The 14,089-nt window shown below is 38.3% G+C and overlaps 2 protein-coding genes across 2 annotated transcripts; one reads left to right on the forward strand and one right to left on the reverse strand.

Annotated features, from left to right (window-relative positions):
* Positions 1 to 164: 164 nt before the first annotated feature.
* Positions 165 to 7,673, reverse strand: LOC144640077 (U2 small nuclear ribonucleoprotein A'-like). The gene is made up of 8 exons (XM_078499299.1): positions 7,418 to 7,673; positions 6,293 to 6,333; positions 5,840 to 5,946; positions 3,106 to 3,184; positions 2,953 to 2,999; positions 2,533 to 2,635; positions 1,412 to 1,488; positions 165 to 1,011 (listed from the first exon to the last, which is right to left on the reverse strand). The coding sequence occupies exons 1-8, from the start codon at positions 7,494 to 7,496 to the stop codon at positions 909 to 911; spliced, it is 636 nt and encodes a 211-aa protein (XP_078355425.1). The 5' UTR covers positions 7,497 to 7,673; the 3' UTR covers positions 165 to 908.
* Positions 7,674 to 7,721: 48 nt separating this feature from the next.
* LOC144640079 (target of EGR1 protein 1-like) lies at positions 7,722 to 14,027 on the forward strand (the record flags this gene model as incomplete). The annotated part of the gene is made up of 6 exons (XM_078499300.1): positions 7,722 to 7,887; positions 8,929 to 8,969; positions 9,840 to 10,122; positions 11,443 to 11,705; positions 12,859 to 13,021; positions 13,898 to 14,027. Coding segments are annotated over exons 1-6 (997 nt in total), but the record flags the coding sequence as incomplete, so codon positions are not given.
* Between the last annotated feature and the right edge of the window lie 62 nt (positions 14,028 to 14,089).

Consider the following 14,089-nt stretch of genomic DNA (forward strand, 5'->3'; position numbering starts at 1 on the left):
TTTTCTCTGAGTAGTGGCCGTCCACAGGACTCCTGGACTCCCACCTGGCGGATTCGCAGGTGACCAAATACGCCAGGGTAGAGAGGGCGACTATGAGATTCAAGTGTCTTGCCCAAGAAAAAAAAAACTAGACTGCTGGATCCAGAGTTCACTGTGCCTCCCATAGACACCATCTGGTACATGGTCAGAAACGCTTGTGTTAACTTAAAAACCAAAAATCCCTCTTGATTGGATAGATTGTCTGTATTTATCAACAAAGTGCCCATCTTTGGAAAAATTTTGGTCACGTGCTTAACCCTTTTGACTCCTGGAGATTTTCCAAAAACATGCATTTTTTAGGTGTTTTTGACCTTTTAAGGTCTATTATAAGCTAAAATAGCTCCAAATCACACAAATCAGCCCTGTGAAACACAAAATGCATCCTTATTTCTCACCAGAATGACGTTAAACAACTTTTTAGCTCGTGCATGCGCACAAATCAAACTTTGGACGATAAACCATCCTACCACTTTAGGCTTTTCGTTTTTTTTTTTCTCTTTTCGTTTTTTTCTTCTTCCTTTCTTTTTGCTACAGTGTTTAGCCTTCTAGCAGGCTTCTTTTTAGTAGAAGAATTTCTGTGAAAGCATAAACGAAGCAAGAACTACTTACCATGGACAAGCAAAGGGTGGAAAGATGCAATTTTCCTCTGAGTGTTTCGCTAAAACTTTGAAGCGTTTTGGAGCATATTTCAAGCTCTATTAATCTAATCGCGCTGGTTTAGGTATCGTTGGAACAGTATTCTACTGCTTCACAATTTGAGCATAGATGTCGCCTTTCTGGGTGAAAGGTGACGACGTCACAAGCGGGACAAGTGCCCCGATCCTTTGCGGCCGGTTTAGGCCCGGTGCAGGAGTCAATGGGTTAAAGTGCTACAAAGAGTTTACCTTAATTGCGGCAATGTCCCTTGTGGGTGGTGGGAGAGGTTTGCTTGGTAGTGGTCTTGTTGCAGCTGGTGATTCTCCAGGCACAAACCTGCATAGGAACAAGTAGAAAACAATAATGCAGCAAAACAGTGGTTTTTAGGTAAACTAAACTTGTTACTCTAACACTCTGGTCAACATTATTACTTGGCATGAAAGGACCACAATGTTTGCAGAGGACTTCAGCAAAGAATCCTTCTGCATGCATTGCATGCCTACTTGCATAATAAGCTAAGTAGAAATACATGTATTCTAAAATCGTCCTTTTTTGGCTTTTAGTTAATTGTTCCATTAGTATATAAATAATTATGTACAGTATAAGCAAAGAAAAAAGCTGAACCGTGACCATAAAAATCGATTCTTTTCTGTTCAAAATATTCTGAATCTCTGGAAAAACTGTTACTGAAGAATCCCAACCCTGAAATAATTGTTCTACCAACAAATATACTTACGTTTTTGGCTTTCTCCCTTTATTACCACCCTCTTGTCCTCTTTTGCCACTGAACATCCGTTTGGCAGCGTCTCTTTCCTGGTAATAAAAAATTGTAACATTCAACTGCTATTCAACCAGAATTAACATTGTGTGAAAGAGTAAAAGAGCCATGGAAAGACTAGCAGTATTTCTACCCACCCCCCCAGATAGGATGCCAGTCCATTGCACCATTAGCCCCCAGCATTACATTCACCTCCACCCATTTATACACCTGGGTGGAGAGAGGCACTGTGAGAGTAAAGTGTCTTGCCCAAGAACCCCGGGGTGGCACTTCCTATAAATGGGCTAATGGGGATGTGCCGCTGTCGCATTTTCACGACTGGACTGACTATAATGGGGTCACCATTTCAAGCATTTTTTATAGGGTGACTAGAATGGGGTCACACTTTTCCGGGATTTTGAGAGTACGAAAATTCTGGCAAGTTGTGATTTATGAACGGAAATATTTGCCACATATGACTATAATGGGGTAGGGGTTCTGAGAGGCCAGCGGCACATACCCAACAAAAATTTACCCAAGTACCCCCCCCCCCCCCAGGCCAAGAACACAACACAATGACCCTAGCCAGTGCTCGAACCCAGATTGCTCAATCCAGAATCCAGCACGCTAACCATTAGGTCACCGTACCTTCCACAAGGGGTAGTAGCAATACTCCTATTCACTAAGAGCGGCAGAATCTAGAGTTACAAGTACAGCGAATGTGTCAGCAACATGTACACTAACAGTACATTGTGTTCTTGAGTAGCTAGATAGAGCGGTTTTCACTTGAGTGTCGAAAGTAATACGCGTTTGCATTGGTTTTGCATTCCTACGCGTTGTGATTGGTTTAAAAATCTCGCGCCACTTTCTCAGCCAATCAGAAGTAAAACCAAAACCAATCATGACGTGCTCGCGCACGTTTTCCCGCGCTTCGTGTCAGCTACATGTATTTGCTAGGAGTTTTGATTGGTTTACTGTATTGTCTGTGTTCTTTGTGATTGGCTAGAGTGATTACTTTAATTTTGGTTTTACGACACTCAATTGAAAACTGCTCTAACTTTGTTTTACAACAGTACAAGGGGAAAACATTTTCTTCTTACTCTTTGTTTTATCCTCTGAAAGTCTAACACTCTCAGCTGTGGCAATTTGTGGATGACATATAATCTGTAGTGAGGTTTGTTTGTCACTGGATTTCGAAGCAAACTGCAAAAAAAGAACAAAAACATTAATAAAATAAGTAGGAATTGGCAGTGACATATCCACAAACTGGCTCTTTATCCACAGTTTCTAGATCAAATTAGAACTTTGAAGTGTTGATTTTTGTTGAGGGAAGAAAACAGAGATCCCAGAGAAAAACCCACAGAGAAGGATCAAGAACTAACAACAAACTCAGCCTTTCGAGTGAGCCAGGCCAAATTAGAACATGCAATATTGATAAAGGCAAGAGCTACATGACCTTGCAATGATTTTTATAAGAGTATAAAGCAAAATGTAACTGTACATGTATATATTGTTGTTACCTGAGATATTGAAGAGTCTTGATAGATCTCAGTGGATCCAGTTCTTTCTAAAAATCCAAATTAACAAAAAAGATGTGATTTAACATAATTCCTACTCGCACATTTAACATAACACTGTGACCCAGCAAAAATTTTCAAAACAGATCATCATACCAATTCCTGCATACTGTTTGAAGTCATAACAATCGTCTCTAGGTGTGGCAGACTCTCTTCCAACTTTTCAGCTATACGACTGCAAGAAACAGTGAATTTCAAGTGTTACTATCAGTAAGTGTTTACAATGCTATGCATATGCATGTAGGAACAGACGGTCTCAAATTTGGTGATAGTTACAGAAACAATTGCCATTAGTGTAATATCTTATTACATGAAATTTTCGCGACACATTAATTTCGCGATTTTGAGGTGCGCATATTTCACGACACTTAAATTTCGCGATTTTGCGAAAATTTTGTGTTTTGAATCACTTTAATTTCGCGTTTTTGAGTGAGACACAACTTACACTCTTGGCAATTAATATATTTTGACATGCCTTTGAATAATATAAAACGACTTAATTGAAGGAACAATAATGTCAAAATTAACAAAAACACAGGGGGTGGATTTAATCTCGGCAATAGCAACAACAGAGCAGTTCTCACAATGTCTACAAGTGAGTCAATTGACGACAACATCCATTTACATTGATTGCAGACATATGCGAGTCACTTAATATTCGCATCATGTTATGTTCGCAACACTTATTGTTCGCGTCACTTTAATTTCGCGATTTTTTTAGAATCGCGAAATTAAAGTGTCGCGAAAAATTTCATGTAATAAGGTAGTACAATAGACTGATCCAAACACATGTAAAGGGGGGCTAGTATCAAGCTAGTGTTAATATGAAGCTACAAAATGCTACATGTAGATTAGAATTTGCAATACAAAGAATTTTATTGACAGTGAAAAGCAAAACAAAAACAAAACTTGTTCTAAGTTATTATAAACCATCTTTGTTTGAATTAAGTCACAATTGAAAATTTCCATGTCTTTGCCCACATGATGATGATCTAGGAAAAGATCTTTTAGGTATTCAATACAATCAAATTTTATTATTTATCCTAAAAATGCCTTTACAAGGTTTTTTTTTAAAACTCTAGCAATTTTTTCAAGGACCTATGGATTTTTCTAATATGAAAAGCTACAATAATTTTTTATTATTGAATCCCTTATATACACTGTAGCTAACAACCAATCAGATGCAATACATTTACAAAGCGCTCTATTGAGCTACGTCTTCAGTATTGATTTTTTTTTGTATTTAATTTTAGACATCTCTAGCAGGTAAAGAATTGAGCTAGTGAAGAAATATGACTGAGTAAGCCTGCTTACTATAATTATGAGTAAATGTACCGTAAGTAAATGAGTCAAAATTGATATTACTCTTTTTACTAGAACATCAACCACCGGTAGGTACTGTACTGAACTATGTGTACTTTACAGTTAAGGAATATATCTTAGGAATCTGGGTGACGCCATATTCCAAAGACACACGCACAATACCGGCTTACCTCGATCCTTTGACTGTCTGATCCACTTACCAATTTTCAATGAGATATATTTAAAAATGTTAGATACTACATTTTAGCACTGCCCAACATTAATTTTCTTGACATGCAATAATTGCATGTCAACAATAATGTAAGTGTTATATTTAAAAGAACAATACTGCATACATTGTTACAACGTTTATATTCTTTTAGGGTAAAAAACTTCAAGGACTTTTCAAGTACTTAAAAGGATGTTTACCTAATTTTTTTAAGAACACGATGATTGCAAAGTCTGCAATTATTATAACTTCAAAAAAATACCACATGAGTCCAGATCAAACAGTACTTGTAGTCAGAGCTTTCAATAAGCCACTTTACACCCAGTGGAGTACCAGCAGTTTTCTGTCATGAATCATTGGCTAAATTCATACAGCTCTCCATAGAGTGGAGTCATGAGATATTTTAGACCTCTTATATTGCACTCAGACAGGAGCCACACAACGGCAGCCACCTACTTCAAATCTTACTGAAAGCCCTGACAGGGCTCGAGACTAACAGTAGCCAACTAGCCAAAGGCTAGTAGAAATGCAGTTTTTGGCTAGTAGAGTTTGGACTTTCACTAGCCAAAATGGCTAATGGAAGTTTCAGGCAGTTTTGAGAAAAGAAAAATTGAAATTGACTCTGAAAGAACAGAACTAACAAAGTCAACATATATCAAAGAATATGGACTAGCTAAAGTTACCGAAAAGCAAACGAACTCTATTTTTTTAGGACTTTCCAGTGACGATAGCGACAAGTGAAAGAAAACTGTTTCAATCAGCTAATTTTTTTCCGCTTTCAAAAAAGCTTTCATGTGCACATGTAAGATGCGGTTCCAATGGAGTGAGATTATTCTGTGGTGGGTTGGAGCAAAAATGTGAGGAAAAACCAGTTTTGTCCGATTTGTCATTGGCTTTTGCCTTAGGTGGCTTGGTAAAAAAGGAAAAATGAAAGCCATGCTTAAAAGTTATGGCTAGTAGAAAATTGGTTTTAGCTTGTGAAATCAATGCTGTCTCTAGCCACTAGGCTAGTTAGCAAAAAAGTTAGTCTCAAGCTCTGCCTGATATTTTGATTTATCATGTGCAGACAATGCAAACAGTTATCTTCAAAACGTTTTGGTAAAGATAATAACAAAAAATTGTCGTCACCTTTTTATGAAGTGTGCAATTTCTAATATGCAATAATTATTGGTTGGATTACAAGCACATATTGTCAAATTACATGTAATGAATCATACAATAATATTGTATTTATTATTATAGAAAATATTAGTAACAACTGCATGCAATGCATGTGTCTTAAGTTGAAGACTAACATACCATATTCTGTTGTTGTTCAAAAGCAAACTCTTAAGTCTCTTGAGTAACGGGAATCCTTCCAGTTTGCGGATATCATTTTCTGACATGTCAATAGTGTCAAACTGATCCTGAAAATAATTATAGAGAATTACTTTGTTACTGTACAATTCACTTAAATACTCACAGTGGCATAGGAATAACATGTATCCCTGGATAGAAGCACTGTAAAATTAAGCGTCTTTCCCAGAGAATAGAAAATCCCAGACTTTTTTCCATTTTTCCTAAACTTGATCTTTATTTTCCATACTTCATCCAGGTCTGGAAAACTACATGTTGTTTGCAGTTTTCCATACTTCTTCAAGATTGGGAGACCCTGTAGAAACCATGCTCTCTGTATGACATTGGCATAGTTTGTATAACCACAAACCCACGTGTACTGTTAATTGATATTGTTTAATATGTCTATGCACATACCAAGGTTGCTCCAAGGTTTTCAATCACTGGAATTTTATAACCTGCCACAAATTTGAAAAGAGATATATAAGTCCTGATGTCATGATATGAATATTATGCATTTATAATCTGTATTTATGACTGCTTTTCAAATGAAATGTACAGTGACAAGCAATGTTATGCGGCAGCCATGTTTCTTATGAATTCAGTAAATAGAGGATATTACATGGTTGCGCGGAGATATGAAATTTATCTTCGAGTGTTTAAATCGATATCTCACGAGTGAGCGCAGCGAACGAGTGGGATATCGATTTGAACACGAGAAGATAAATTTCATATCTCCAAGCAACCATGTAATATTCTGTTTATTATATAAACCGATTATATAAATCGATAACCGAAGACTGTCGAGGAAGATCCTAGAATGTTTCGACTTAATATCAATTTACTTTGGCTCATTCAGCATTAAAACAGGGCAAACTTGTCAGAAAATGTTTGGAAATCGATATCTTCACATGTGAAAATAACATGTTATTTTCACGTGTGAAGATATGATTTTTTTCGCGCGAAAGATTTCCTGGTATTTCACTGATGTTTATATAATAAATAAATTTATTGTCTAAAATTTACAATCAGCACACTTTAATTTCCCAGCATGAGGACATTTTCCTGTTCAGCTTTGGGAAAGTGTTTGACAACCCAGGGTGCATTTTATGCAGGTTGGGTTAAAGATCTTTGACATGGCCTTTAGTGTGTGAGTTGTACTGGCATATGATCATAGTTTTTGGCACAATTTGTCTGTGATCTTCTATGAAATAATTTTGAAAATACTAATTGATTAGAAGTACAGTGTAGAGTAGATCTTGCTATGTTAGCCTCTTCGCATGTCACTTTGAAGACTTTGATGTTGTGTTGTTTGAAATTTTAGATTTTATAGACCGTGACTGCTTTACATAGAATCCTGAAAACCTTGGCGTATCTTCGAAGTGAGAATAATTTGTGAAATGTAAGCTTAAGCTTACATGGAAATGGACACCGGTTGTCAAGAATGCAGTCTGTGACTCTACACAGCATTTCACGAACGACGCAATCCACACAGTAACTGGCTATGTTATTATTTTAAACAGCGAAAAAAATCTCACTTACCACGTAAATCAAGTTCTCTGTCTCTCAAAGCGTTTGTGTACTGCGGACTTTGCAGAATGAGGTCTGCAGTTAACTTCATTTTATCGACCAATTTCCACCGACAGAAATCCAATCAACGACAAAAATATGTTCCAAGATATCTTTTAAATCTAATTTTGCAATTTAAACAAGGATAAAGTCGAAGATTTCAACAAATAAACGGTTTTCTTTCTGTAAACTTTTCTCATCGCTTGAAAGCCGCCATCTTTGTTCGACGCACGTGAACGTTTTGCTCGCCCCAGTCCCTAAAGATGCGCGCTAAGAACGCCTGGCATTTTTTGCTTTTTCTCGCTGTGCGCGGCGGTTTTCTCAAAATGGCAGCACGTTTTGATTACGTTCCCGTTGTGGAAGTTTCAGCAGACAACTTTTCAGAGGTATGGCCTTCAATGGTTCGTGCAATAAAGAAATCTTCATTCGTGGCGCTCGATACGGTAAGTAAGAAATAGCTACAGATGACATTGTAACCCGGCTGTTATACATGTATCTTCTCCAAAGTCCAAACATCGATCACTGAAACATACATGTATGCCCCATGCCAACGAGAAAGATATTCATCTTAAACTAAAACCACCAAGAACATGACTCAGAACATGATCGACCCCACCTGTCAATAAAACAGGAAATTTTGACCTCTAAATCAACAATTTTTCATGCCAAAAAATTCTGTGCACCACCATTTTATCCTTGGCAACCCACCCCCAGGTATGTACTCCAGGGGTACTCAGGTATGTTCTGGGTGAGTATGTGCCACCCAGGTCTCCAAAGTAGCACCCTGTTTTTGAAAGAATTTGTATCCAAAATGAAATCCTGTTCTTGAAATGGTTCAATTTTAACACCCCATTTTGGCCGCTGTTAATTTGAAACTTTTGTGTGTTCAAAGTATCATTGTCTCTAAGATAGATACCCCATTCTAGATTGGGACCCCAAAATCTGGACCCCATTGGGGGGCACATACCTGTAAAGGTATTTTGGGGGAGTACTCCCCCCCCCCCCCCCACCCCTGGGCTGGGTATGCTAGGGTGCATGGTTATTGAGCCTTTGGCATTAATCACCGGTCAGGTGACCAAGACAGTGAATGCCATAAGCTTGTCAGTTGCCACATACATTGGCATAGAATTTTTAAAACTTTGGCATTATCTTTGGTGTGTGATGTACATGGAATGCACCCCTGGCTGGGATGTCCAGCAACCACAGACTTTCTTATTTTCGTTACCTGACCAAAGAACAGCACATCAATTGTGCTCTGAAAACTATTACACACCCTTTGCAACACAAGAATATTTACATCATTTGCTAAATAGCAGCATCTGGCAAAAATCAGAGGCTCAATAAATTGTTGGCAGTTGGATTATGGCAGTCAAATGTTTTTTTTATATTCTGTAGTGAACTTTTCATGTCAATATATTTTAACAGCCCCAGTGTCTATTACTGTCAATGTTTGGAATTACAGTGGCTTTGAATTTCTTCTGTAGGAGATGAGTGGTATTGGAGAAAGAAAGAATCTTATAGCACAGTGAGTACTATCTCAAAAAGCTATTTTTAATAATAATTGTAAAATTCATTAATAATTCATGAGGCTGCAAACCAATCCCAGCACAGTATTCAGATCACATGTACACAACTGTAAACCCCAATACAAATCAGACAAAAGAATTAACTTTTGATACAAACTCCTGCTCAGCTAATTAGTATTCATTAACTTTTGATACAGATCTCTACTGATTCGCATAACAATACTTAGCATTCAATTTATTGTTTTCATTTCACAAGTAGAATAAAATATTCGCGTCCGATCTGTATGGCCCTTTACAATGGCTCGCCTAGCGGCTCGCCATTGTAAACGCCCATACAGATCTCCCGCTCATATTTTATCTGCTACTTATTAATTAACAGGAACAAGCCTGATGACTTTCTTTTCATGATCAATTTTTATTCTCTCGCTGCTTGAATGTCTTATTTCACCTGAAAAGTTCAGTCTTTCTTAAGCTCGGCCAGCAAGAAAAAAACCTCTAGCATTACTTACAAATACCACTTACCATTAAGTCCTGTTAGAAGCGCTATACAACAGGCCTATAAACTGACACTTGTAAGCATTACTGGAAGACACGTTCTTAATATGCAGTCGTGAAATATCAAAATTCAAGCCACTCTCTCCTTCGCAGAGGCTCCTTCAGTGGAGGGGAAAAGGTGAAGAAACATGGGCGATTTCGTTTTTCTCTCCAGGCTCCACGCGCTTACTTTTCACCTCTCCCCATTTCCCAGCCTCTGCGAAAAATAAAAGGGGCCTCTGCAGAGGAGAGAGTTCAAGCCATAATACCTTCTGTTCATAGACCATAGAATGTAATAAAAAAAATTTAATGTTGATTCATTTCCTGTCCCTCAGATTTGTAGAAGACCGGTATAAATACATGTGTGAAGTGGCACAATCCAGAGCTATACTCTCTCTTGGCATTTCATGCTTCAAGCTGAAGAAGTCAAAGAGTAGCAATGACACAAAGAACAAAGAAGGAAGGCTTAATATCAGGGTGAAGACATTCAACATTGTTGTCCTTTGTACTGAGAACTTTGTTGTTGAACCAGCATCATTAACATTTTTGGTTGGACACGGCTTTGACTTCAACAAACAGTATGCTAAAGGAGTTCCATATTCAAGAGGAAATGATAAGGTAAAAAAAAATTGTGTGTTTCTAATTTGAGAGGGACTGTAAGAGTAAAGCACCTTCCTCAAGAATACAATTAACCAACTGCCTCGTGTATATGGAGGATGGTTGCCTGGGATATTCGGGGGTCCACCATTGTGGTCAGCTACCCCCCCCCCCCTCCGCCAAGATGGCGAAGCTGCAAAAACTACAATGACTGGCAATCCCAACATAACAGCCATGAGCCCCCACACACAAACACCCGTCACACTGACTTAGTCGGTGAAAAAATAAATGAATAATAAAAGAAGCAGGGGAGGGAGGGAGGGAAGAACTCGCTAAATATCACTGAAATCCCGTCATGTAAGGAAGACATGACACCAAGCTGTAATGTCCGGGAACAACCACTAAGACAGCTGACTACACTCTCTTTGGTTAACTTGGTTAAATCGCATTTAACCCCATTCAAAGACCCCAGCCAAGGCTTGAACCCAGACTGCTCAATCTGGAGTCCAGTGCACAAACAATAACATGTAGGTCACCACACCTTTTGCAGACAAATACATTGCATTGGATAATAGCTTTGCATTGTTCTCTTAAATAAAGGGAGATTGTCCTGATGAAGCACCAAATTATCAGAACTAGTTATTTAAAAATTATTTGAGCTTTAGTAAGGAGAATTGATATTTATAACTTGCAAGAGAAAAGGCAAAAAAACGCTAGGGTCACCTTGTCCCTTTACACACCTTTGATGTTTAGAAAATTTGTGGAGGTTTGCTTTACCGTTACACAGCCATGCACATATTAATTAAGTTTATGCTAGGCCAGAAAAATCAGGGATTATGTGTGCTAGTCTGACAGTGAGCTTGTAGAACATAATTCAAACAGCTTAACAATCCCTGATGTAAGATGTCCTACAACCTTGTGAAGATGTAGACATCAAATTAATTGAGCTAACCTGTCTTTAAAATGGCTGGCTGTCTGTATGGCCCAATGAGTTAAAACAATAGCTTGAATATATGAATACTTAATATACTAATACTTAATATACTTGAATACTTAGCAATTTTATTCATTTTTAGCGATATTTTTAGTGTTTTTACCTTAATATAGTTTAATGTTTTTATCTACTAGTATTAAATAATAATGTTATATTTATACACGACCCCACAAGCTATGTAGCTTTTTTAATCCATCGTGTTTAAATAAAGGTTGTTTTTTTTGATTGACCTCAAAATTTGAGGTACACAATCATTTACACCGCTGCAAAGTTGTCATGGACATCTGACAGAATCACAGTTTAGATATCACATCCATTAATTGTTTTGTTAATCTGCTTTTTCCTAGGAACTTTCTAATGCGTCATGGTATACTGTACGGAATCTCTTCAATCAACTTGTCTTGGCCAACAAACCGCTTGTCCTTCACAATGGATTCTTAGATTTAGTTTTCTTGTATGAGAACTTCTACTGCAAATTACCTGACAAACTGCAAGTGTTCACTGCTGATTTATCTGAAATGTTCCCAGCTGGCGTATTTGACACCAAGTTTGTCTCTGAGCACAGTGTCAGAGAACCAGCATCCTTCCTGCTCTACTTGTTCAAAAAATGGTAAGTTTATGAGTGTATGTTTTATAAAACTGGATCGTTATGGTCATCTGAGCCTTCAATCAGCTCTCCCTTAACAGACACCTAGAGCTATAAGACAAACACCCTGTGTTGGTTCTGTCCATGTTGTTTTTCATTCGTTTTTCTGTAACTAAAACTAAGCGTTTTTTCTTGTTGCTTATAAACCCCTCCGGATATTAGCTCCCCCAGTTATAAACTCCTCACAAAGTTGTATATTCTCAGGGCATATATCTGGCATTTTACAGCAAGTAAATTGAAATCACAGCTCACTGAAAACAAATTCATTAAATTGTAAAAATACTGGATACAAAAACCGTGATTCCCGGGGAGGAGGGGCTCCCACATCAAACAGATGGGGATGCTTGTCAGAAATTTTGAATAACACCCCTAAAGGAGACCATCTGGGCGTGGCTAAAGCATTTTTTCAATACCCCTAAAAGAGACCATTTTAGAACATTTAAAAAATATATATATTTCTCTATTTCTTTGCAAGAAACCTCAAACGAGACCTTGAAGGCTAAAAATATTGGCGTTTTGCCCAGAACACCCTGAGAGAGAAAAAATAAGTAATTTACACCCTTAAGCGAGATGACGTCTCTTTCATAGGAGTGTTCCCCCCGCCCCAACCCCGTGCCGTGACTGCAAAACATTAAGAGATCTCATAAAACGCATGTCGAAGATTTTGTGGTTTAATACTTCTTCTGTCGATTGCATCTACCTGTGAACGCACGCGCTAAAAACATGTTTTCAAATTACGTCAAACGTCAGCGTTTCAGGTGTCAAACTTTGAAGTTTAGCAGACCGAAACGCGAACTTTTATACTCAAAATACTCACCATAAACACTGAGTACGGGCGAAACTGTACACTAGAAATGATTCAAGTGAACCGGTGTATGCATATCGACACAGATCAGCATCAGTTTCTCAGAAGAAGTTTCTATATCTAATCTTTCCGCCATTTCGAAACCGGAATGTGTTGAACTTTCGGTGCGAAAGTTGCCGTTACGGTTTGCTAAACTTCAAAGTTTGACACCTGAAACGCTGACGTTTGACACCATTTGAAAACATGTTTTTGGCGCGTGCGTTCACAGGTAGATGCAATCGACAGTAATAGATTTTTTCTCTTTCATTTTAGCCAGCGAAATAATTTGCAACATCAGAAGCATGGCGCAAAGCACGTGTGTTTGAAATTTCCTGAGGAAACCTCGCTTTCAGGTTTCACTGAGGAACTCTACTGTGGATCACATGACGAAAACGAGGCTGTTCATAATGACGTCATCGTATGTGAGAAGTATGCGGTAAGCTTACATTCCAAATGGCTGTTGTACCCAGTTTGGTACCCCCAGTTTACTTCGATATCTTCCCGCTTGCTTAAGGCTGGTTCTCATATGATCGCCCCGATCGTTTGCAACTACTGAGACGATCATAGGCGATGGAAGCGATCAGAGGGTTCTCATATGATCGTCTCGAATGCCTGGTATGAGCGAAGACCTAAGAATAACAATCATTTTAGCCCTAGATCCAACACAATGGTAGCCTTCAATGAAAGAGCAAAACTCGTGGCCGCCATCTTCTCAGTTATTGCAGTTTTACGGCGAAGAAGGGAAAGAGAAGCTAGACGGATAGAACACGGGCGGTTAAGCGATCGTGATCGCCCCAATCGCCCCGATCGCAAGAAAACTTTTTGAAGTGAGAGAGGCGATAGAAACGATCAGGGCGATTATATGAGAACCAGCCTTAAGATTCCTCGCTGGAGACGCTGTAGTCAAATTCTACTCCAGATGAGTTTTATTTTATATACACATGTAACCATCTCGAAACTATCCAGATCGTTTAGTTTGTCTTTGAAAATTTACCGTCGTAGCTACGTCCTTTGTAAGACGCAGAATTTACTCATTTCACGTTGACCAGTTTTCAAAGACTGTCAATCCGACCGCCCTTTGCGATAAAGATGAAAAATTGGATCCGCTTAGCACTCCAGCCAATGCTTTTGTCAATACACTTCTGAACAACAAAAATAGTCTGGAAGAGGATATAGTTTTTTTTTATCACATTCACTCTGGAATATGGTGTGCAAATAGTATTTATTGGTCTTGTTCAGGGTCCAATTCTTCATCGCTTCTAAACCTTGACGTTAGTGAGATTGAGTTTCCTAAACTGGACTCTTTTTATAGGCTTATGGCTTCTGTCCTCGAGAAAAAAGCTGCCCCCTTTCTCACGACGTTGATGATGTTTTAGATCGCGAGTGGAAAATAAAAGAAGCGAAACGACAGAAACGCAAGAGAAAACACCGAACCTCCTCTGGTGAGTGAGCGATCGTAATCTATTTTCTCCTTATAATAGCTAATCCGTATGGGGCTTTATAT

This window comes from Oculina patagonica, unplaced genomic scaffold (genome assembly GCF_052425735.1).
Source record: "Oculina patagonica isolate OP01 unplaced genomic scaffold, crgOcupat unplaced179, whole genome shotgun sequence".
Taxonomy (NCBI): domain Eukaryota; kingdom Metazoa; phylum Cnidaria; class Anthozoa; order Scleractinia; family Oculinidae; genus Oculina; species Oculina patagonica.

Excerpts from the sequence above, each read along its gene's own strand:
- LOC144640077 (XM_078499299.1), bottom strand. The coding sequence starts at position 7,496 with ATGAAGTTAACTGCAGACCTCATTCTGCAAAGTCCGCAGTACACAAAC. Across the intron at positions 5,947-6,292 it reads AAAACCTTGGAGCAACCTTG|GATCAGTTTGACACTATTGA; the intron begins GTATGTGCATAG and ends AATTATTTTCAG. Across the intron at positions 1,012-1,411 it reads AAAGGGAGAAAGCCAAAAAC|GTTTGTGCCTGGAGAATCAC; the intron begins GTAAGTATATTT and ends GTTCCTATGCAG.